General features: G+C 33.3%; 1 protein-coding gene across 1 annotated transcript; it reads left to right on the forward strand.

The window, feature by feature from the left end:
- Positions 1-1,306: 1,306 nt before the first annotated feature.
- LOC132561039 (b(0,+)-type amino acid transporter 1-like) lies at positions 1,307-21,600 on the forward strand. The gene is made up of 14 exons (XM_060225756.1): positions 1,307-1,374; positions 1,589-1,653; positions 5,488-5,631; positions 7,917-8,018; positions 9,020-9,262; positions 9,611-9,770; positions 10,799-10,894; positions 11,558-11,602; positions 12,364-12,487; positions 17,404-17,507; positions 19,419-19,515; positions 19,999-20,148; positions 20,466-20,634; positions 21,527-21,600. The coding sequence occupies exons 1-14, from the start codon at positions 1,307-1,309 to the stop codon at positions 21,598-21,600; spliced, it is 1,641 nt and encodes a 546-aa protein (XP_060081739.1).
- The last annotated feature ends 2,183 nt before the right edge of the window (positions 21,601-23,783 follow it).

Genomic DNA, 23,783 nt, shown 5'->3' on the forward strand with positions numbered 1-23,783 from the left:
GATTGAAAAAAATTACTTCAAACATGAACACTCCGCAGTAAAGCAATATTTGCGCGTCAGTGTAAATCATGCGAAATCATGCATTGCTTGTTTGCCGGAACCCAGTTTTGTTTTCACATTAAACATACATTACATCTCTGTACGAGAAGATGTTGATATTGCGTTTCATTCGGAAGAAAATAGTAAAGTGACTATGAGCGAGATACATATACGTTAGAATTTTATTTTGTTTAGGCCATCCAGTAAATGATTGATCGATATCTGTGGTTCATTCATTACTTTTATGATTATCTGGTAAATGATCGTCTACTGCTGATCAAATATGCATTGACCATAATTTTCATGTCATTTTAAGTCTGTTTGAGTTTCCAAAGATGTCGCTGTATTCAAAATTAAAACTGAACTATTTTTCCCCGAGAATGTGATTGTGAAAAGAGGTACGGCACGTAACAGTCTGATTCGACCAACAAATGTGAATGTGACTAACAATGAATTATACAAAAATTATCTTTTGCTTTGGCGAATTCAGATCGGTAATTTCAGTGAGTATTACCTAATTCTAATTTTCAGAGAAAAAAACTAACAAACAAAACCCCAGACTCAGGGTGACCTATTGTAACCCCCTTTTGTCCGGCTTCGTGCGTCGTAAACATTTTCGACTTCTTCTGAAAAACTCACGACCGGATTCAGTGAAATTTCCAAAAACCTCTTGCGGCTAAAGACGCACAAAAAATGTACATTATGCGTTCCCAACCCCCAGAAGACTCAGAGCGGGGCCAAAAAGGGCATGATAGATTGAAATTAAATATCTTTTTAAAAATCTCAGGTATGATAGAATCAAGTTCTCTTCATAGATGGAAAGTTCTTTAGATGGTCTACCAAAAATGTAAATTTTATGACCCCAGGGCCTCAGATTTCCCCCTGGGAGGGGTTCATTTTACTTTAGTTCATATGGGAAATTTACATTTTTGAACATTACTTATTAACTTCCTATTGGAAATAGTTTAAACCTATTTCAATTGTTAGTTTAAGATGAGAATTAAATGAGATGAACATATTTAATTCGACTGACCCCCAGGAGCTGATTGGCGGTGTTCAAAATAAGCCAAATTAGACTGAAATTTTATCAAATCTTCCCAATACCTAGACAATCTAGAACCAAATTATAATTTTGGATGTGAGTTTCTTACGGTTCTTTATAAAAATGTTATATTTGAATATATTTTATATAAAAAAACACATTTTTGAGCATAATTTGTTTATCTTCTTTCCGAAATAGTTCAAAGTTCAATATTTTTAGTATAAGATGGCAGATGAGATACTCATATTGACATTTACTGACCTCCAGGTGCTGATGGGCGGGGTCAAAAATGGGTAAATTTTACTGAAATTTCAAGGATGTTCTACTGTTTCAGGATGGAAGAACAATTCAAATATTGAGTGTTATATATTTAAATTCAAAATGAGTTAGAAGCCTAAGCATGAAACACAGTTAATTCCTGTACAATTTACATTTTCATTATGTGTACAACGTATTTAAAGATATATTACTTTTTTTAACAAAATCATTTCTATGATATGTTGCAAGAAGCATTGTTACTCAGATGACCGATAAGGCCCTTGGGCCTCTTGTAAGATCGAGCAATGAAGCTGGTAAAGTTAAAAAGGTTCTCAAATTTATGCCTTTTTGAAGATTTGACAGGATATAATCAACTTCAAAAATATTCTAATGTATATAGGATTGGAGAGATGATAGAACGATGTATCGCAGTATGCGCCAATGAACAACTTTATGCAATATACAGTGATAAACCAAATCATCATCTAAATCAGTACTTTTATCTTCGAGGTTTTGTAATTACACCCATATGACTTGCGAACAATAATATAAGTTGATATCTTACTTTTAAACAAACAATATCAACATATGAACAAAAGCATTACCAAATTCACATCCAATAAACGTATGGTAAAATATCAACAAAGAAAAATTTACATCGAGACCCATTAAAAAAGAAAGGGGGAATAAGATCAGGTGTGCAGGAGAATTCACGACGGCATCCGCCATGTTAATCTTTGTCGATCCATGTAAGTTATGTTACGTTCTCAAAAGAGGACAAGGTACACAACAACAGGCAAACTAACGAGCATCAAACACGTCGTCCAGCTTCATGTCATGGGTTACCATCTTCTCAGTCTGGGATATATGGATTTGTAACCTTCTCTTAAACTAGTGTTGGTAATAGAGTCACTTTTGCATTAGTCAATTCCAGAGAGAAGCATGTCATTTTTCCAGGTGGATACTCGTTTAAAAGTTACATTCAGGCATGATCTGTTGTAGCTAAAATGAAAAGATAAAAATACTGAAGAAAAGATTACACAAAACAAACTTATCTTGGAAACATAAATCATCTGAATTTAACTATTTCTATTTTACAGAAAACATATCGTGTTTTGTCAATCTGATTACGTGTACATTGGTTTTTCTCTACTAAAATGAAGAATAAAGTACAAGTACATTACGGAATACGTATTTATCCCACTGAATATCACAAAGAAAGATGAAAACGACTATATGGTGTCGTTTTATTCTCTTTCCAGCCAATAGTAAATACACATTTAAAAATATTTTAAATGGAATATCTTATTTTCGCAAAATTGCCTGATGATTACACGTTTTTATTCATAGTGTAGCAATTAATCTTTTCATGAACATCTTTTCAAATCTATGCAAGCAAACAAGCATATAATAAGCATAATTAAAATTCAGGCCCGACATTAAATATGCATACCTTCAACCTTACAAAATCAACACGGACATTTTTGTAAATATGTTGAACTTTTCACCATCTCTTCACCTTGATTTTGACCCAACACCCACTTAACAATAGGTCATCAACCCTTCTTGGTATTGAGCACTTGACGAGATTATCTTTATTCCCACTCGAATCCAGTGTCTTTACTTCGTTTGGAGTATGTGTACCGAAAATAATAAGGTTTGGCTTATGATAATTATGTTTCCTTCAATGAAAACAACATTTTGAATTTAAATTTGTGTTGAAATACTAGTGTGATTGAGTGTTTTCGAAAGAAAGATGGTCCTGATTGTGACTTTTTTCTAACTCAGACTTCTTTTAATAGTCAAATTTTGGAAATGCGAAATGTGTTAATTATGGAATTAGTTATCTTCCTTCTTGGCTTTTTAATGTCAACTCTTAGCATCACTGACGAGACCCAAAAGGACGATACATTTGTATAATGTAGTTTTCTTCATGGTTTGACTGTGCTGTATCTGCAGTCTGTTAATAAAATTTCAAATTTATATTGAAAGAGGATGTTCTATATGCATTTAGTACAAGCATTTAAAATGTATTAGCCTAGCTATTTGAAATGTCATAGAGTAGTTTGCTACCGAATTCGGTAATTCGAAGCAATTTTAATCCCATGGTGAAATTTGAAGTCCGGGCACACACTGTTTACTAGTGAAAGGCTTATCAATCATTTATTACGTAATATTTTAGAGTACTAAGAAGGAAAACATGACATAGACGTGCTGCTTGCCTAAAGGACATTCAACGTTTTACATAAATATTTATAACCTTATCACATTGGTGACTGGTATCTCTCCAATAAATAACGTGCTCACTTATGTAATTCTCACTTTTCAGGTCTGACACCCTTCTGAAATATTAATGAGATTATTTTGATACCAGGTCACATATAGATTGTGTCATGCAGGAGTTTGTTGCTCAAAATAACCATAATGATAATAATCTCCCATCATCTGTTAGATCCAACAAAGAATCACATGTTGATGATAGCCTGACAAATTGTTGAAATAGTAATGTATAATTAATATCATTCCATCTTTGAAAAAACAAGTCAGGATTATTAACATTTAAAAATATCATTGGGTTAATATCTATTAATATCCTGGTTAGTCAATTTCACTTGTGAATTCCACGATTGCATCTTATTATATACATTTATAATGAATCAGTGCACATGAATTAGTGTAGCAAGTCAACTATGACATATACGCACATAGAATGGAATTGGAACAAAAAGAGCACTTGTGATACCAATAATGTCATGTTTGTCACAATTTGATAGTGCGGTGATCAGTTTTGTATACTTTGGCTCAAAACACGATTGACAAGTGACCTCCATCTCAATGTAACAATATAAGATTTGTTAACAAAACGGTTTAAAGAACAGACATACAATAAATTTGTTCCATAAGGCAAGCAGCCTCCTGGAATATTGGGGAAAATTGGGAGATATATATATATATATATCAATAATGTCATGTTTGTCACAATTTGATAGTGCGGTAATATATATATATATTATGAATTTATTTTAGAGAGCTTGGAATTATGTATTTAGGATAGAATTTCGAATTCTGTATATGGGTCATCAGTTTTTGGGGTCAGTGATTGGTCGAAATAAATATTTACCATCAATCTAGTATAAATAGTTATTTTTTGTTTCTTACATTGCCTGTTTAAGCATGTGAAAACGACAAGATAATACCAAATTTTCACAGAATCAGCATCCAAACTCAAATAAGATCAAACTAGTGCAAAACATGAACAAAGGAAAAATTTACATTGAACCTCCTGAGAATAAGTGAGAGTTTTCAGGAAGGGTAAGCGTCTCCGCCATGTAAATCTTGAGAACAATAATGTATACAACAATGGAAGCAACATGCAAATCAACGAGCATCAAACCAACATCATATAGCACAAAGAAATAGAATATTCCTTCATGTGCTCATTATGAAAACAAAACTTTTCCCATAATTTCCGTCCTTCTGGTGGGGACAGTTAATTAACCTTATATTGTCAAAAGGCAAGACGTAACATTACATCATTCACTTTACATTGATTAACCTTTCTGCTGTTACTTAGTACGCAGTAACTGTGTGTATATGCTGCTAGAATTCTCAACCAGAAATAGTTCTTGATTTCTCTGTGATTCACCACTCCGGTTTCAATACAGTGAACTCGCATTATAAACTAGATTATATGATATTGATTAAATGTGACAAAGAGGATCACGTAATAAAGAATGACGTCTGTATTCAACAACAGCTCTGTATCTGGACCTACCACCAGCACTGCCCTAAGACATTAGGTATGCCAAGGGTAAAGATGTGAGGAAACCGTTTTGGCATTCTCTTTTCATTTTCAACAATGGTTTTGCGATATACATTGAAAGGACAATAACTTAAAAATTAATGATATTTCTTTTATTTACTCTGAAGAGGGTGATGATTTTAAGTATTATGGTTAATTTTTATATTGTGTATCAGAATAGCAACGATATTGATATTCGTACAACACCACTACGGATAACAAACATGAGGGGGTGGCAGAAAGGTCAGGTGTTGTATCCATTAAGAAGTGGATAATTCGCAAATAGAAAGTGATAATTTTATCAGACGTTATAAATATCATTAAGTATGTTCCTTGGTTTGAACAGGTTCACTACGACAGAAGCACTTAAAGCCTACGACATACGAGACAATGTCTGAAACAAGAGACAAAGTTACAACAGAGAAATTCAGGGTCAAAAGGCGACTTGGTCTGTTAAGTTCAGTTTCTCTCATCGTGGGTAACATTATCGGTAAGTACAAGCTTGACCTCCAATGCAAACACTCAACAAAGCTTTAAACGAGACAAAATTCGAATATCACAATAATGTTATATTTACCACTAATGTTTACCCTAAAATAAAATAAACTGATATGAGAAGTATTTAAGTGTTCATTGATAATTTTATAGTCGGAAATATATGCAAGTGCAGTGTCTTTTTAACTATTTGGAGGTGATTTTCAAAACGTACTTGTAGTATTAGCATATGAAACACAAATATATTAATATATAGTTGTAACGTTTTACATGGCGTTCAAGCGAGTTTCAAAGTTGTAGTCCACATGTTGAAAAACATTATTTGTATACTTTACCGCATGGTTTTGCAGGAATTTGTCAAGATGAATATCTCAAGTGAGTGGAACAAATATCTTTACACAATGACGGTTTTTTTTTATTATCAATATCATCAATATGTTTAATTGACTGCGTAATTTGGTGGTCTACATATCGATAGGTTATGTGATTTACGCAGATGTGTCGTATTTATTCTTCATTTTCATACTAATAAGTGGGGTTCAGTCCTGATAGTTTATCAGGTAGATAAGTCTATACATATAGGAAATCAAGTTAAACAATTCACTAACAGTGTAATAATAGTGTCGAATAACTTAATGATTAAGAGTGTACAAAAGTCACATAAGTGAATATCACCTTCTAATAATCTAGAGTTGGATAAGTAGAGCCACACGATGAAGTAAAATGCATCATACATTTGTATCGTCCTTCTAGGAATCGTCAGCGATGCAGAGAGTCTAAATTTTGAAACCTAGAAGGCGACTGACGGAAATAATTGAAAGTGATCGAAAGAAAAGTCAAAATCTAGATGGGAAGGTGTAGCAGCACCATAGTTCAATAAATTTCTTAATGCTCATATATCATATAATTTTAGAACAGCGAAAAGTACATTAATATGATAACATGACATGAAAAATAAGGTTCCTTAATCTAAGCCAATAATTACAAAATTTACACAAATCTGAACAGGTACAAGTTTAGCTTATATATGACAAGAATTATAAGAAAATTCACTCAAATTTGAAAATACAGATTTAGCTCATAATAAGATATATGACTATTTAAACAAATCTGAAAATGAGTACTTTAGTTGAACTGATATATCACTATGATTATATGATAATATAAAACTGGGAAAAAAGTAAAACTAAAACAATAATATATTCTGAACCGTGCCACTATTAATGATAGATCCTAGCCATTAGATATGGCGACAACGCGATGTTTTTGACACTAACAGTTTGTCATGCTAAATTTGCAACCAAGGGCAATATTGGTTCATCTCCATCAGTCGCTTATCTCTATATTAACCTATAATGAACATATAAGGACGGTGTACAATTGAGTTAGATTTCGCCGTCGATGTTATGTACGTTACGTGTTCAGTTTACTTCATTATTGATATCTACTGCATATAATTCTAAATTGGTCTATTATACAATCTTCGAAATGATTGCAGGTGTTAGACTCTGCTAGAGTCCCCGAGGTTTGCTGTAACCTGCAAGCCACGTTTTAATACATACAAGTGATAATTTTGAAATGTATTATATGATAGGTTTAGTGCACCTCCACATCTAGATATTGACATTTCTTATGGATTTTTCGCAGTCGCCTTCTCGGTTTCAAACTTTACGCTCTAAGTATCGCTGACAACTCCTAGAAGGACGAAACAGTTGTATAAAGGAGTCATATTCATAATTTTACTGTTCTATAGCTAACCCTAAATTTGCTTTTAAAGATAAACGTGTGTTTCTTTTCTAACATAAAAGCATGAAGTTTTGTAAGGTATTCAAGGAAGTCTGAATACATTTCGTTTTTGAAACCAATGCAACAAGAAGGACCATCATGACTTGAAATATCGCGATGTTATTCTCATACCGGTTTGCATTTCACTCTGACTTTAGTTGACACAAAGTGTTTTAAAACCATATCACAATAAATGAATGTTAGAGTGTTCCCATTTGATGAATACGCAAATCCATCTCCTAACAAAAAGAAAAGAAAACGTCGGTTTGCCACTGAGATATTAATGCAATGAAGACAAATATTTTGATGCAAGACATTTACAGCATTGTAAGATTCTTTGAAGGTTATTTTCAATCCACGCCAATACAATTCACGTTCTTTCTAAGAGGTCTAATACTGTTTTAAGAGGATGACAATAACAAACTTCAGTTTTATTGCAACGTTCTCTTTTTAATTTTCACAAGATAAAAACGAATTTTCTCATACATTTAATAGGTTCGGGGATCTTTATATCACCAAGGAATGTCTTGGCTAAAACTCGGTCTGTTGGTCTTTGTTTGGTCACATGGGCATTGTGCGGTGTCATTTCCATGTGTGGTAAGTATGACTATTACTGTTAAATTATGAATGTATTTTCAATACAAGGTCAATTATTAAGTTATGTACATTATAGTTATGTTATTTCGCACTGTCAATACTATTTTTAGTATATTTTGTATTCCTTCCTCTCACACTGTCTCCAGAACAGATCCTCCCTTTCATAATTAGATTAAAATTGTTCTTAATGTTTACTTAACCATGGTTACAATGGCGTCGTCTCTAATTCAATGCACGGACCTATTACCTGACTTATATAACTACAATGAGACATCTCTTAAAAACATCCTCGAAATTAAAATTTAGACTACATGTCATGGTTGATATCTCTTCAAACGCAACACAGACCCTCTAACTTACCAACTTTAATATCCCCACCGTTACCTTAAAATGGATATAACCCTCTTAATCAGACAATAAACTAGTTCATCTGGTGATGATATTTGCACGGTATCGGGTCAGAGACATCGTGATATCAGGAATATTCTGAGAAGCTTTGATAATTATTCAGACCACCACTCTTTTATCCAGCCCCTTACGAAATCATAATTACAATGTAGTTTCACTTAAATGTATACATGGTTACAATCTTATTTCGACTGCCCCGGTTCACTCTTTGAGGACCATCACTTCTAAAATATCCTATATATCAATAGCCTATATTGCCGATGATAGAAGGAACCCTTACACTTTTTAAACTTACAGCATTATTGTTTTCATCTTCTTTTATCATATTTCACTTGTTTACGCAGATTTAATGGAGTTTTTATATATTTGCTTATTACTGTTAATTGTGGTAGCATAAATAGTCATATCTACAACATTATTGATTTCATTTTCAAAGAATGATTTATCTTAAATGGATATATATATAATGATTTGACAACCTCGCCTGAATTAACTAGCATATCTAAAACAACGTCCCATTCACTGATATGTGAATGATTATGTTTTTGTAAAATTATGAAGATAATACTCACGTTTTCACTCTTTATCTACAGCTGCATTGGTATATGCAGAGCTAGGGACTCTGATTCCGAAATCTGGTGCCGAGCATGCGTACTTCCTGAAGACTTACGGTTCATTTGTTTCTTTCCTGTATGTATGGTGTCAAGCCTTTGTCACTATGCCAGGTTCAATGACCGTGAAAGCTCTCACTCTATCCGAGTATCTATCAGAGGTTATCTTTGACGAATGTGGACAATCAATGTATATGAAAAAGATCATAGCTACAACTGCAATATGTAAGTGTGACTAATAAAGGAGTGAAGTGTACAGATATATATTATGTTATGGTAAAGGTACATTTGATTTGCAAATTTAGATTCATTATCTGTGTCTACAATTTGTACTCCAATTTTTTTAGTTCTCATGATAGATGCAGTTTCAAATATTTTAAATGTATGATAAACAAGTAGTGTACATGAAGGGTAAAAACTTAATTGCCTTTCATTAATAAAAAGACAATATTATTGTTAGACTTTCTTTCAAATTTACAATAACAATGTGAAAAGAACAAGATGGACAGGGTTTTAATTATTGTGGCAGTACATTTTTAAAGCTAATTTAAGGAATGAAATTTCATCTTATAGATATCAAAGACTTACCGTTGCTTTTAACAGTGTCTGTAGCAATTACCAACTGTATCAGCGTTCGCCTTACTGCTCGGGTCCAGATTTTCTTTACGTTTGTTAAACTGATGGGATTAGTCGTTATCATAGTTGGAGGAATATGGTGGATGTCCACAGGTCAGTGTTCAATGGATGAGTTTATCTCGGCATGAATAGCCACAGTGATTGTTATATTGTAATAGCTGGTCACTCCCTATGCAGGATGCACATTGCATGCTGTCCGACGCAACTTGGTTCAAGAAACGCATACCTCGATCTGATGCTTATCACAGAATTATCTGCAAAAAACGCAATTGTCCAATGTTTTATCGACTAAGTTTTCGTTGACTTCTGCCTTACATGTAATTTACGAAGAAAATGTATTTCTACCAATATAGATGGGATCTGTTCAACTCCATAGGTATCAATTTATTCTTTCAACTGTTGTTTAAAGTTACATACATTTTAAACCACATGTAGTGTAATACTTTAGCATAGTTTAATTGACTTACTTAAACTGGAATGCTCAATAGGTAGTTCATGAACTGTTTTTGTAATAATGTGATTTTTATTTGGAGTTTTATCTTTCTTTGAAGATGGGAAACCTATTTATTCTTATTCAGATCACCTGGCCCAAAGGGCCAAGTGAGCTTATGCCTTTAAACAACTTCTTGTTAATAACGAATAGACCAAGTGTTTTGATATTTGGCTGGTATCTTCCTAAGATAAAGCCCAACAAAGTTTGCGAAAATAAATTACCTTGACCTATGTTCGAGGTCACAGTGGTCAATTCTCAAGAACTAAAAGGTCGAGTCGCATGATATTTGACTGATGTATACCAGGTGAGCGCTGCAGGCCCATTGGGCATCATGTTGTAATTTGAAGTGAGTAATATATTTATGTATTTCTTAAATTGTTAGTTTTCCATATTAATAAGCGGAATTTCGTGGCTTTCGTAAATGATATTTATTTTACTCTCCAAAGCTAGTGGTACCTACCACATGCAGAAATAATGACATTTGGCTTTTCTCCAAACATGAACATAAACCATACTCTAATCTGGTAACAAGTGTACATGTTTGTAGACTACATCACTGAAGGTCGTGCGACAGAAAGGAAAATCGTTTGAAACTACATGTATGTCTCACATTTATTATAAATTATAGGAAGATTTGGGAGCCTGGTAACTGGATTTGACGGTACAACAAATAACGTTCAGGACTTTGCACTGGCTGTGTATAGTGGCCTATGGGCTTATGATGGATGGTAAGTAATATATTTACACAGGGGATTAATTACTGAAGGTGGTGAATGTCAGAGGTAGGTTATGCCACTCCAGGCTACAGCATTAGTAACAAAGGACTGTACGGAAAACACATGGGTGGCCAGCACATTTATATCTTGTACAAGTTTTTAATTTGAAGTAACACTCTACCGAAACTTCTTTTAAATTTGCAAATAAAAAGTGGTAGGTGAAGTAAACCACAATTCAGCCAAGTTTTCAGACATTGGATAATGATTTTGAGAACGCTCCGTACATGTGTCTATTCTTAAAAGTGGAAATTATACTAAACCGTAATTCAATGATTTTCGTTAGTTTAGAGTAACAACGTTAAATGTGTATGTTCATACTAAAAATGAGGGGTAAACTACTACGTATTTGGTACATTGAGTATAGTTTATTTTTCAAACATTCAAGTATGTGTGTATATTTTAGCCAGAGTTCTTATTGATTAAAATTTGAATGAAGGATAATTTTAGCTGACCACCCAACAATCTCCGTTACTTATACTGACACAAACTAGATATGTGAAATCGTGGTAAAAATCTCACTTACTACCTTCATTATCTATCTAAACATAAATTTTATATCAGTAAGATGTATATATTTTTTCTTGGAGAATATATTCGGATATGTTCTGTTCATAGGGGAGGGCTTAATTCTGTTACAGAAGAAATAAAGAACCCTAAAAGGTAAGTTTTATAGCACTAGTAATTAATGTACAACTGTTGAAATTATTCATTAAATCTATATTTCTTTTATGTTTACAATCTTTACATATACATAGGATCTCAAATGAGTTTTTGTTTCATAAATATATTTTGTGAATTGATTCTCAATTAAAAAGTAAATGCGAACCTTATAAAAAACTATTATAGAATATTACGCTTTAACCTAATAACAGTCAAAAATGTGTTTAATGAGTGTCACAAGCCTAGTATGTGCAATTAGGAACTGTGTTTGCTTTGGAATCTTGATAATAAAAAACATAAAATAAATGAAGATAACTTTATCACATACATATTGCTCTGGAATACTATACTAACAAATATACTAACAGCAACAAAACTGTTACATAACATTCACTTAATGAGTAACTGAAGTATAATTTTTTTTTTATAAATAAATGTCGACTTAAGATATGAATTTATATAGAAAAATACTTTTATCTCATAAACAGATGGTATCAATCGATCGTTGTTCTATATCACATGGTTTACACCAAGATAAAATTTACAAGCTTAGCATATATTCAAATATAAAAGTTGAATTCCCAGTGTCCTGTGAAAAAATATTAGAATAACTTAAAACAACACGTCGAATTAAGCATTAGCGCTTTCATTCCTGAATCTTCATAATGCTTAAAGCATTATATATATACTAACAGCCGGGCTTGTTTGGTCGGAATATTCATTTAAATATAAAGCGTCTAACAAAATCAAATTGTTTACAGGAATCTTCCTCTGGGCATTGTGATATCAGTGTTGTTGGTCACCGCTGTTTATCTTTTAGTCAACGTGTCGTACCTATCTGTTCTTACCAAATCCGAATTTCTGTCATCCTTGGCCGTGGGCGTGGTAAGTACAGCTAAAGTAGAGTTAGTGTCATCAGCAAACGTAGTTAAAGAAGAGTTAGAATCATCAGTATGTCAGTATGTGATGAAGCGTTTGTGATATCGGAGACTGTAAATGATATACTTTTAGTTTTAACAGAATCCGTGGTTTATGTATTTTATTGTCATTAGAGAAGATACTTAAGGTACAGTTTCTGTCATCAGTGAGTATAATTAAAGTATAGTTACTGTCATCCGCGATCATAGTTAAAGTAGAGTTAATGTCATCAGAGAATATATTTAAGATATAGTTACTGCCATCAGAGAATGTATCTAACGTAGAGTTACTGTTATATGAGAATACATATAAAAGAAGTTAAGTGCCCTTAGTTTACAATCTGGACACCGATTCGGGCATTTCTCTGGAAGTTTTTGACAATTTTTCATCACGTATTTGATAATTACGCATTCAACATTTATTGTATATGCTAATTCGCTTGGTTTGTGACTATGTTATATCATGAGAATAGATACAGATAAATGCCGTATTTAAACAGCTGAATATCACAAGTGTGACCTTATTCTAAGGGAGATACCAAAGAAGTTCCCCTACCGCCAATGCTTAAAATAGTCTATTGCAGTTGGATTTCAACCAATCAGCCAAAAACGCTGATTGAAATAGCAAGGGAATCCTCTTCAATCATCCAATCACAAAGAGGGTTACAAACAATCAATTTCAAATGCGTATTTTTTAACTTCTTGAACAAGCTGAAAGGACCGGTGCGTACACCGGCAACCGCTTCGGTTCATTACGTTATAGAAAATTTCGAAGTTAAATGGCGAGAATTTAGGTACAAGTAAGAAAATGTGACTGCTTACGCATATGATGAAAACACCTCTCCCTGCTTCATAATCGAGGATGTCCTTCTTGGTCGTCTATTTCCTACAATTTCCTCATTCGCCTCAATCGCCGCCATGTTACATTCTCTTGAATTTTTCGGCGCGAAACAGCGCGCTTGCCGCGAAGCAAGGGACGCAACTCCTTTTTGACACGATCGCAATTCTGTGAAATGATCTTAAGTATAGTAATTGCCATCAGAGAATATATCTAATTTAGATTTACTGCCATCAACGAGTGTTGTTAAAATATAGTTACTGCCATTAGCGAGTGAAGTTAAAGTATAGTTACTGCCATTAGCGAGTGAAGTTAAAGTTGAGATACTGTCATTAGCGAGTGAAGTTAAAGTTGAGTTACTGTCATTAGCGAGTGAAGTTAAAGTTGAGTTACTGTCATTAGCGAGTGAAGTTAAGTTACTGTCATTAGCGAGTGAAGTTAAAGTATAGTTACTGTCATTAGCGAGTGAAGTTAAAGTATAGTTACTGTCATTATCGAGTGAAGTTAAAGTATAGTTGATGTCATTATCGAGTGAAGTTAAAGTTGAGTTACTGTCATTAGCGAGTGAAGTTAAAGTATAGTTACTGTCATTAGCGAGTGAAGTTAAAGTTGAGTTACTGTCATTAGCGAGTGAAGTTAAAGTTGAGTTACTGTCGTCAGGGTCAGTATGAGATATCGGATACTGTGGACGAAAGAGAGTTACCGACATCGGAGAATATACCTATGGTAGAGATACTGTCACCAGAGAATATATATAAGGTATAGTTACCATCATCGGAGAATTTATCTGAAGTATATTTAATGTCATCAGATAATATATGTAAGGTATAGTTATTGTCATTAGAGAATATATCTAAGGTATAGATACTGTTATCAGAGAATACAACTAAGGTATAGTTATTGTCATCGGACAATATATCTAAGGTATAGTTATTGTTATCAGAGAATATATCTAAGGTATAGATACTGTTACCAGAGAATACAACTAAGGTATAGTTATTGTCATCGGACAATATATCTAAGGTATAGTTATTGTTATCAGAGAATATATCTAAGGTATAGTTATTGTTATCAGAGAATATATCTAAGGTATAGATACTGTTACCAGAGAATATATCTAAGGTATAGTTATTGTCATCGGACAATATATCTAAGGTATAGTTATTGTTATCAGAGAATATATCTAAGGTATAGTTATTGTTATCAGAGTATATATCTAAGGTATAGTTATTGTCATCGGACAATATATCTAAGGTATAGTTATTGTTATCAGAGAATATATCTAAGGTATAGTTATTGTCATCGGACAATATATCTAAGGTATAGTTATTGATATCAGAGAATATATCTAAGGTATAGTTATTGTCATCGGACAATATATCTAAGGTATAGTTATTGATATCAGAGAATATATCTAAGGTATAGTTATTGTCATCGGACAATATATCTAAGGTATAGTTATTGTTATCAGAGAATATATCTAAGGTATAGTTATTGTTATCAGAGAATACAACTAAGGTATAGTTATTGTTATCAGAGAATATATCTAAGGTATAGTTATTGTCATCGGACAATATATCTAAGGTATAGTTATTGATATCAGAGAATATATCTAAGGTATAGTTATTGTCATCGGACAATATATCTAAGGTATAGTTATTGTTATCAGAGAATATATCTAAGGTATAGTTATTGTTATCAGAGAATATATCTAAGGTATAGTTATTGTTATCAGAGAATATATCTAAGGTATAGTTATTGTTATCAGAGAATATATCTAAGGTATAGTTATTGTCATCGGACAATATATCTAAGGTATAGTTATTGTTATCAGAGAATATATCTAAGGTATAGTTATTGTTATCAGAGAATATATCTAAGGTATAGTTATTGTTATCAGAGAATATATCTAAGGTATAGTTATTGTTATCAGAGAATATATCTAAGGTATAGTTATTGTTATCAGAGAATATATCTAAGGTATAGATACTGTCACCAGAGAATACAACTAAGGTATAGTTATTGTTATCAGAGAATATATCTAAGGTATAGTTATTGATATCAGAGAATATATCTAAGGTATAGTTATTGTTATCAGAGAATATATCTAAGGTATAGTTATTGTCATCGGACAATATATCTAAGGTATAGTTATTGTTATCAGTATAGAATATATCTAAGGTATAGTTATTGTTATCAGACAATATAGAATATATCTAAGGTATAGTTATTGTTATCAGAGAAGGTATAGATATAGTTATTGTCATCGGACAATATATCTAAGGTATAGTTATTGTCATCGGACAATATATCTAAGGTATAGTTATTGTTATCAGAGAATATATCTAAGGTATAGTTATTGTTATCAGAGAATATATCTAAGGTATAGTTATTGTTATCAGAGAATATATCTAAGGTATAGTTATTGTTATCAGAGAATATATCTAAGGTATAGTTATTGTTATCAGAGAATATATCTAAGGTATAGTTATTGTTATCAGAGAATATACTAAGGTATAGTTATTGTTATCAGAGAATATATCTAAGGTATAGTTATTGTTATCAGAGAATATATCTAAGGTATAGTTATTGTTATCAGAGAATATATCTAAGGTATAGTTATTGTCATCGGACAATATATCTAAGGTATAGTTATTGTTATCAGAGAATATATCTAAGGTATAGTTATTGTTATCAGAGAATATATCTAAGGTATAGTTATTGTCATCGGACAATATATCTAAGGTATAGTTATTGATATCAGAGAATATATCTAAGGTATAGTTATTGTTATCAGAGAATACACCTAAGGTATAGTTATTGTTATCAGAGAATATATCTAAGGTATAGTTATTGTCATCGGACAATATATCTAAGGTACAGTTATTGTTATCAGAGAATATATCTAAGGTATAGTTATTGTCATCGGACAATATATCTAAGGTATAGTTATTGTTATCAGAGAATATATCTAAGGTATAGTTATTGTTATCAGAGAATATATCTAAGGTATAGTTATTGTCATCGGACAATATATCTAAGGTACAGTTATTGTTATCAGAGAATATATCTAAGGTATAGTTATTGTTATCAGAGAATATATCTAAGGTATAGTTATTGTCATCGGACAATATATCTAAGGTATAGTTATTGTCATCGGACAATATATCTAAGGTATAGTTATTGTTATCAGAGAATATATCTAAGGTATTATCAGAGCAAAAATATAATGCAGAGTCAGTAGGTAAGCGTTTGTGACATCGGGGAATGCGGACATAGAGTTGTTTTTATTAGGATCCATGGTTACTGTCACCAGAGAATATAATTAAGTTAGAGTTACTGTTCTCGGGGTAAATGCAGCGTTTGTGTCATCGGAGACTGCGGATGAGGAAGAGTTAACGTCATAGGAATGGAAATAAAGAAAGAGTTAACGTCGTCAGAATACATGTGTGATGAACGGTATTGCTATCATAGGTAGCAGATAAGAAAGAAATATTGCCATAAAGGTTTGTTGATTAACATGAAATGGCGTCTTTAGGGTTTGTATTCAAGAAAGGACTTAAGTTATCAAAGTTTGTATGTAATGCAGAATTTGAAATCACTGTAGGTAAATGTTTGTGATGGTTTATTGGTAAAGTAGAATAAATGACATTAGGATCTTTATGGCATAGTTAGATCTTGTGTCATCAACAGTTTCGCATCAAGGCCATTGGAGAAGGTAAATGCATTGTCATTAGGAAGTGTTGAAAGGCTAGCTTCTCTCATCATAGACAATGATTGCGATAAAGTTACGACCGTCGTAGGTAGCAAGTTTGTGCTATTATTGGAAGTAATTATCATCAGTGTTCGTTTGTAAGAGAGAGTCACTATCTTAGTAGTTATGGATTGCATGCCATTTATCAGCAATTATTAGAATTCGGAAATCAGAAATTAGAGTCTTATAACATAGCAATGGTGATAGCCGAAAACTAATGTGAAACTCGCAATATTGCTTATCAGTAAAGCATTATACTGAGACGGCCACATTGCATTTTTGATTTTTTCAGACATGGGCTGAACAAGTGATTGGTCCCGCTGTGATCCTCATACCAATTGTTGTTATCTGTTCAGTTTATGGTTCAAGCAATGGATCTAATTTTACCAGTTCAAGGTAGGTTATCTGGAAAGGCTTACTCGTCAAATAGAGTACATTTGTTCGTTTATTTCCTTATTGATCAAAAACAATTTATAACGTGATCCAAGTACAGTTAATATAAATGTGACCAAAATACGGTTGTTGGTGCGATATAACTATATTAGTCCATCTGTAAATGACTGGCCTTAAATAACATACTATACACATTTATCCCAAACAACTCCCTATAAGACATGCTCAGCTCTGTCATTCTGTATAGTATGTATTATACCGATTCTGTTAGAAAATATGTATACAGTTCATAGAGCAGGTAGTTAAAAAAGTAAATATCTCTACATAATTGTTATAGTGGTTGTTAATTGCTATTATGAAATAACATGTTGGAATGAACAACTTTCGTTAACTTTCGATTATGTAACATCGAGTGCATCTGTCAGACATGAGAGAACTGGCAATACTGCAATGACAGTGGATCATAAAACAGAATTTCACTAGGTGTCGGAAATGTCATATTTTTGTAAATATTTTATTCTATTCATATGCCAGCGAATGGGTGATCCTATTTCGTCGTAATCTCCACTATTAATTAATAGCATGATTTTGACAGACATTTGCGTTACTCGATTATATCGACATTAGACTCCGAGAAGCAGTCAAATAAGCGGGTTCTTAAAATGCAGATTATGTATTTATAAAGACATCATATGACAAAAAAAATAACATTATTTGATCAGGCAACGTGTGTGTTTGTGTTATATCAATATATAATGCATATAATATATAATGAAAACTCAATATTTACTTGTAAAAGGTTCCACAAAAAACAAATCTAAACAAATCTAAAAAGAAGAAACCCTCTTGTGTGTAATGACATTACATGGCAATGCCTTTAGTAAGATTTTTAGTTCAATGTAAATATAAAAGTGTGTCCACAATGAAGATAACATATCTCCGATAGGATACCATTTTACTTTATATATATTTTATTTGACATCAATAAAACGATTCGGTGAAATCACCAATTCAGTTGTAGATGATATTACCAATCGAACTAGTGATATTACTATAACGTGATATTTTTTTTAATGATATCACCTGATCGATAACTCTATGGTGATATAGTCCATTCATACTGTATATGTGATATTTAGGCTCTTAGCATCATTGACTAGTCCTAGAAGGGTGAAACAGTTGCATGGTGCATCATAACTGTCGAGCCCTAGAATTACGAAACAGATAAATAATGTAGCAACACTGATGGATCCTAGAATTACGAAACATCTGTTTGACGTAGAATCATTGACGAGTCCTAGAATGACGAAACAACTGATTGATGTAGCACCGTTGACGAATCCTTGAAGGACGAAACAGCTGTATGATGTAGCATAATTGAAAGGTCTTAGAAGGGCGAAACAGTTGTAGGATGCAGCATCATTGACGAGCTCTTGAAGGATAAAGCAGCGGTGTGATGAAGCATCACTGACGAGTCCTAGAAGTACGAAGCAGCTGTATGACATAGTTTAATTCATTGTTTGGCTCTCCTATATCTAACTCTTGGTTTAAATGGCACTGCTCATTTGTGTGACTTTTGTGCACCAATCGACATAATAAATAGATGACATCACTATATCATTTTGAGTTTTCACAAATTCATACGTTTCGATAATATCACATACCAGTTATCGTGATATCACCTCATAGTAAAACGGTATCCCATAGCAGATATGTTCCATTTATTGTGAACAAACTGTTATGTTAACCTCGTGCTGAATTATGAAAATAAAAATGTTGTCTTGTATGTCAAGCACATTAACTAACTTTACTGAAAATCCTGATTTGCAATAGGATCGGTCATATTATAATAATGCTAACAACAAACATGTTTTTGTATTTATTTACATACTTCCTTGTGAACTCTTTGAGCAGGTTGTTGTTCCAGGCTGCCAGAGAAGGACACATGCCAGAACTTTGTTCTTATATACACGTTCACAGTCTGATTCCATTGCCGTCTGTTCTGTTACTCGTAAGTTATAACATAGGTTCATTAATTCATTTGCTATGGAGAGAGGGCAAACAATCAATACCATAGCAATATTCAATACACACACATACACACACAAACACCTACACAAACACCCACACAAACTAAGAAAATCACGGAAGAATATCCATATGCACACTTGAAAACGTTTAACTTATCACGATATCGTACAATAGTTTGGATGACGTTATATATTGTAAACTTGTAAAGGTACAGATTTTAATGGTAATCTTATTTTAGCGCTGAAAGTACTGCACTCAAATATGAGTTCCAGTATATTGTCTATGTACAATTACTGTGGATGCGCATTTTCCTATTGCGCTAATTTGCCAAAAAGAATATAATGATGAGCTAAAATTTGATTGCGCTAAATTAAGAACTTCTACAGTATAAATCTAGCATATTTTCACTGCATATTTGCTATATTTCTGAGGCGAATATTTTATATTTTCTTTCCTTTATCAGACGACGTTAAGCCTTATATATATGATCCCTGCAGAGATATCGGGTCTCATGAACCTCCTTAACTTCATTGGGTGGTTGTTCTATGGAATGGCAATGATAGCTGTCATTATACTCAGGTGGAAAATGAAGGATACAAAGAGAGTTATTAAGGTAACCTTTTCCTGTTAATGTTCTCATTGTCGTTATTTTGTATTATTGTGTTCCAGATAAGTTATATTGTGTAATAGATTAGTGATATTGTATAACAGGTTAGTGATGTTATGTTACATGTTAGTGATATTATGTTATAGGTTAGTGATATTGTGTTACAGGTTAGTCATGTTATTGATATTATGTAATAGATTAGTGATATTATAGTACAAATTAGTGATGTTATGTTACATGTTAGTGATATTAAGTTACAGGTTAGTGATATTGTGTTACAGTATATGGATATTATGCTACAGTGTAGTGACTTTATGTTACAGGTGCCCCTTGTAATACCAGTACTGGTGTTATTGATCTGCGTGTATCTGGTAGTAACACCATTTATACAGGACCCAAAGGTAGAATTCCTGTACGCTTTAGCAATATTGGGACTTGGAGCAGTTGTTTATGTCCCGATGGTACACTTCAAAGTTCGGATGCCTGGCATGGGTAAGTTTATACATCTAAAGAACAATTTGGTAAATACCACATACATTATATCGAGCATATGTAATCTTGATATGCCTTTATTCTGGGTAGGGTATACGGATAACTGCTGTAGTTTAATATTTAGTATAGATCTTTGATACAGTTGTATTTACATAGGCTTGGAAGTTCCATTACCTAACCTGTCCAATAATATTTGAATCATTCAGAATACATACGTACTCAAGACATACATAATTTATGTACTCCACTCGCATACACTGAGAGAACAATATCTTTTAGTTATCATCGAATGAGAATCTACATGAAATATCATGAGATAATGCAATTTTAGTTTATATAGATTTTAGCAAGGAAATATACTGCATTTCTTTTTTGCAAACCTGTGTTTTTCATTCCTATAGCAAATGTCATCAAATTATCTCAATGGTTACATTAGTTATTCTAAATATTATAAGTTATATTCCATAGTTTGGTTATAAACATTGTACGTATGTATGTATTTTCCCATCTTCGATACTCAAGGAGTAACAATCAATTTCGGTTTCTGCATCCCTGGAACATGTCATGGCAAATTTCAATGTTCCGTGTGCGACACCTTGACAACAAGACGAACGGACTAGTTTGGTCATTTCATGTACATCAAACGAAACGAATTTATTGGCTTCGAAGTTGGTTGTCGCTCAAAAATATCGTATCAGCTTGTGATTGGTCTTTTTCTTTGCTCCTGGAACCACTCAAATTACTTCGCTTGTGTCTTCACTTTTGCCATGACATGTTCCAAGGGTGCATCGAGGTTGATATTATCCGTGCAGTTGCGGTTATCAGTGGTATCTACTTTTTAATGTCTAGGTATGCATTTTCTTGGAAAATATTAACATACTCTATTTTATAGTTTCACTGGCACACATGGGACAATGCTTATTAGATGTGGTTCCAACACACTTGGTGAAAGACGACGAGCTATGATGGGTCATTCTGCTGTGATGTTTTATGTACAAAAACAAATCCAAGGAAAAAGATCTGTGTTTATACTGGTTAATATAGGGACACTTGGAAAAAAATAACGAAATCTGATTGTACACACGTGAATATATGTATATTTCATTACGTTACACACACTTCATAAGAGGATTGTGATATTACGTCGTTATATGGCCCTAAACACATTATATTAAAAATGGACAAATTGTTATCTTACATAATTCTCTGTCCCGATACTCACTACACAGGAGGATGATGAACTGTGATATTACGTGATTCTATATCCCGACACACATTACAGAGGATGATGAACTGTGATATTACGTGATTCTATATCCCGACACACATTACAGAGGATGGTGAACTGTGATATTACGTGATTCTATATCCCGACACACATTACAGAGGATGATGAACTGTGATATTACGTGATTCTATATCCCGACACACACTACAGCGGATGATGAACTGTGATATTACGTGATTCTATATCCCGACACACACTACAGCGGATGGTGAACTGTGATATTACGCGATTCTATATCCCGACACACACTACAGAGGATGGTGAACTGTGATGTTACGCGATTCTATATCCCGACACACACTACAGAGGATGGTGAACTGTGATGTTACGTGATTCTATATCCCGACACACACTACAGAGGATGGTGAACTGTGATATTACGTGATTCTATATCCCGACACACACTACAGCGGATGGTGAACTGTGATATTACGTGATTCTATATCCCGACACACACTACAGCGGATGATGAACTGTGATATTACGTGATTCTATATCCCGACACACATTACAGAGGATGATGAACTGTGATATTACGTGATTCTATATCCCGACACACACTACAGAGGATGGTGAACTGTGATGTTACGTGATTCTATATCCCGACACACACTACAGCGGATGGTGAAATGTGATATTACGTGATTCTATATCCCGACACACATTACAGAGGATGTTGAACTGTGATATTACGTGATTCTATATCCCGACACACACTACAGCGGATGATGAACTGTGATATTACGTGATTCTATATCCCGACACACACTACAGCGGATGGTGAACTGTGATATTACGTGATTCTATATCCCGACACACACTACAGCGGATGATGAACTGTGATATTTCGTGATTCTATATCCCGACACACACTTCAAAGGATGATGAACTGTGATATTTTATAGTTAAATGTTCCAATCAACACTACAAAAGAGCACTGATTGTACGCCTATAAATAATTGCTATTCTGAAACATGTTTGTTTTTACTATGATTTTAAAATTATAATCTTCCGATTTTGTGATGAATGTTCCTTGTGACAATGCAATACTGCAATTAACTCTTATCTCCTTACCGGTAGTTACAATTCCACGATGTCCGGGAGGTACCATTTCCAGTTCTTGAAGATTTGTTTATTTTTTGTTTGTTTGTTACAGGTGTTGTAAATGTTCATGAACTGGTCTTCATTGAATGTACTCAATGATGGCACAAGATATTTTTATTAAGCACCTATTAGCAAATACCATTTGAAAAAGATCCCAAAGTATCATTAGATAGCAGTCAGTTACAGGTGGATAATGGACAATATGCTTGTGCTGTATTACTGTCGACATACAAGATGGCTGCCTGTGGGCCATCTTGATTTCAAATCAGTCCAAAAAAGGTACAATGCACAACTAGGGAACAAGGGAAACCAATATCTATGAAATATCAGAAGGATCCATCCAGTACTTCCTCAGATATTGCAGTAACAAGATTTTACTCTCAAAATCCAAGATGGCTGCCTGTCAGCCATCTTGATTTCGGATCAGTCCAAAAAGGTATAATGCACAACTTGGAACCAAAGGGAACCTGCATATGAAATTTGAGAAAGATCCATTCAGTACTTTCCAAGAAATAGCAGTAACAAACTTTTACATTCAAAATCCAAGATGGCCACCTGTCTGCCATCTTGAATTCGAATCAGTCCAAAAAAGGTACAATGCACAACTAGGGACCAAGGGGAAACTGCATATGAAATTTGAGAAAGATCCATCCAGTACTTTTCCAGAAACAGCGGTAACAAGAATTGTTTACGGACGGACGACGGACCACGGACGCAGGGCGATTTGAATAACCCACCATCTATTAGATGGTGGGCT

This window comes from Ylistrum balloti, unplaced genomic scaffold (genome assembly GCF_031769215.1).
Source record: "Ylistrum balloti isolate Yb309-2 unplaced genomic scaffold, AGI_CSIRO_Ybal_v1 Utg371142, whole genome shotgun sequence".
Lineage (NCBI taxonomy): Eukaryota > Metazoa > Mollusca > Bivalvia > Pectinida > Pectinidae > Ylistrum > Ylistrum balloti.

Coding starts and splice junctions, on each gene's coding strand:
- LOC132561039 (XM_060225756.1), top strand. CDS start 1,307: ATGGCAGATGAGATACTCATATTGACATTTACTGACCTCCAGGTGCTG. Junction 1,654..5,487: donor AAGATCGAGCAATGAAGCTG/GTAAAGTTAAAA, acceptor TGGTTTGAACAG/GTTCACTACGACAGAAGCAC. Junction 20,635..21,526: donor AGTTCGGATGCCTGGCATGG/GTAAGTTTATAC, acceptor TCTATTTTATAG/TTTCACTGGCACACATGGGA.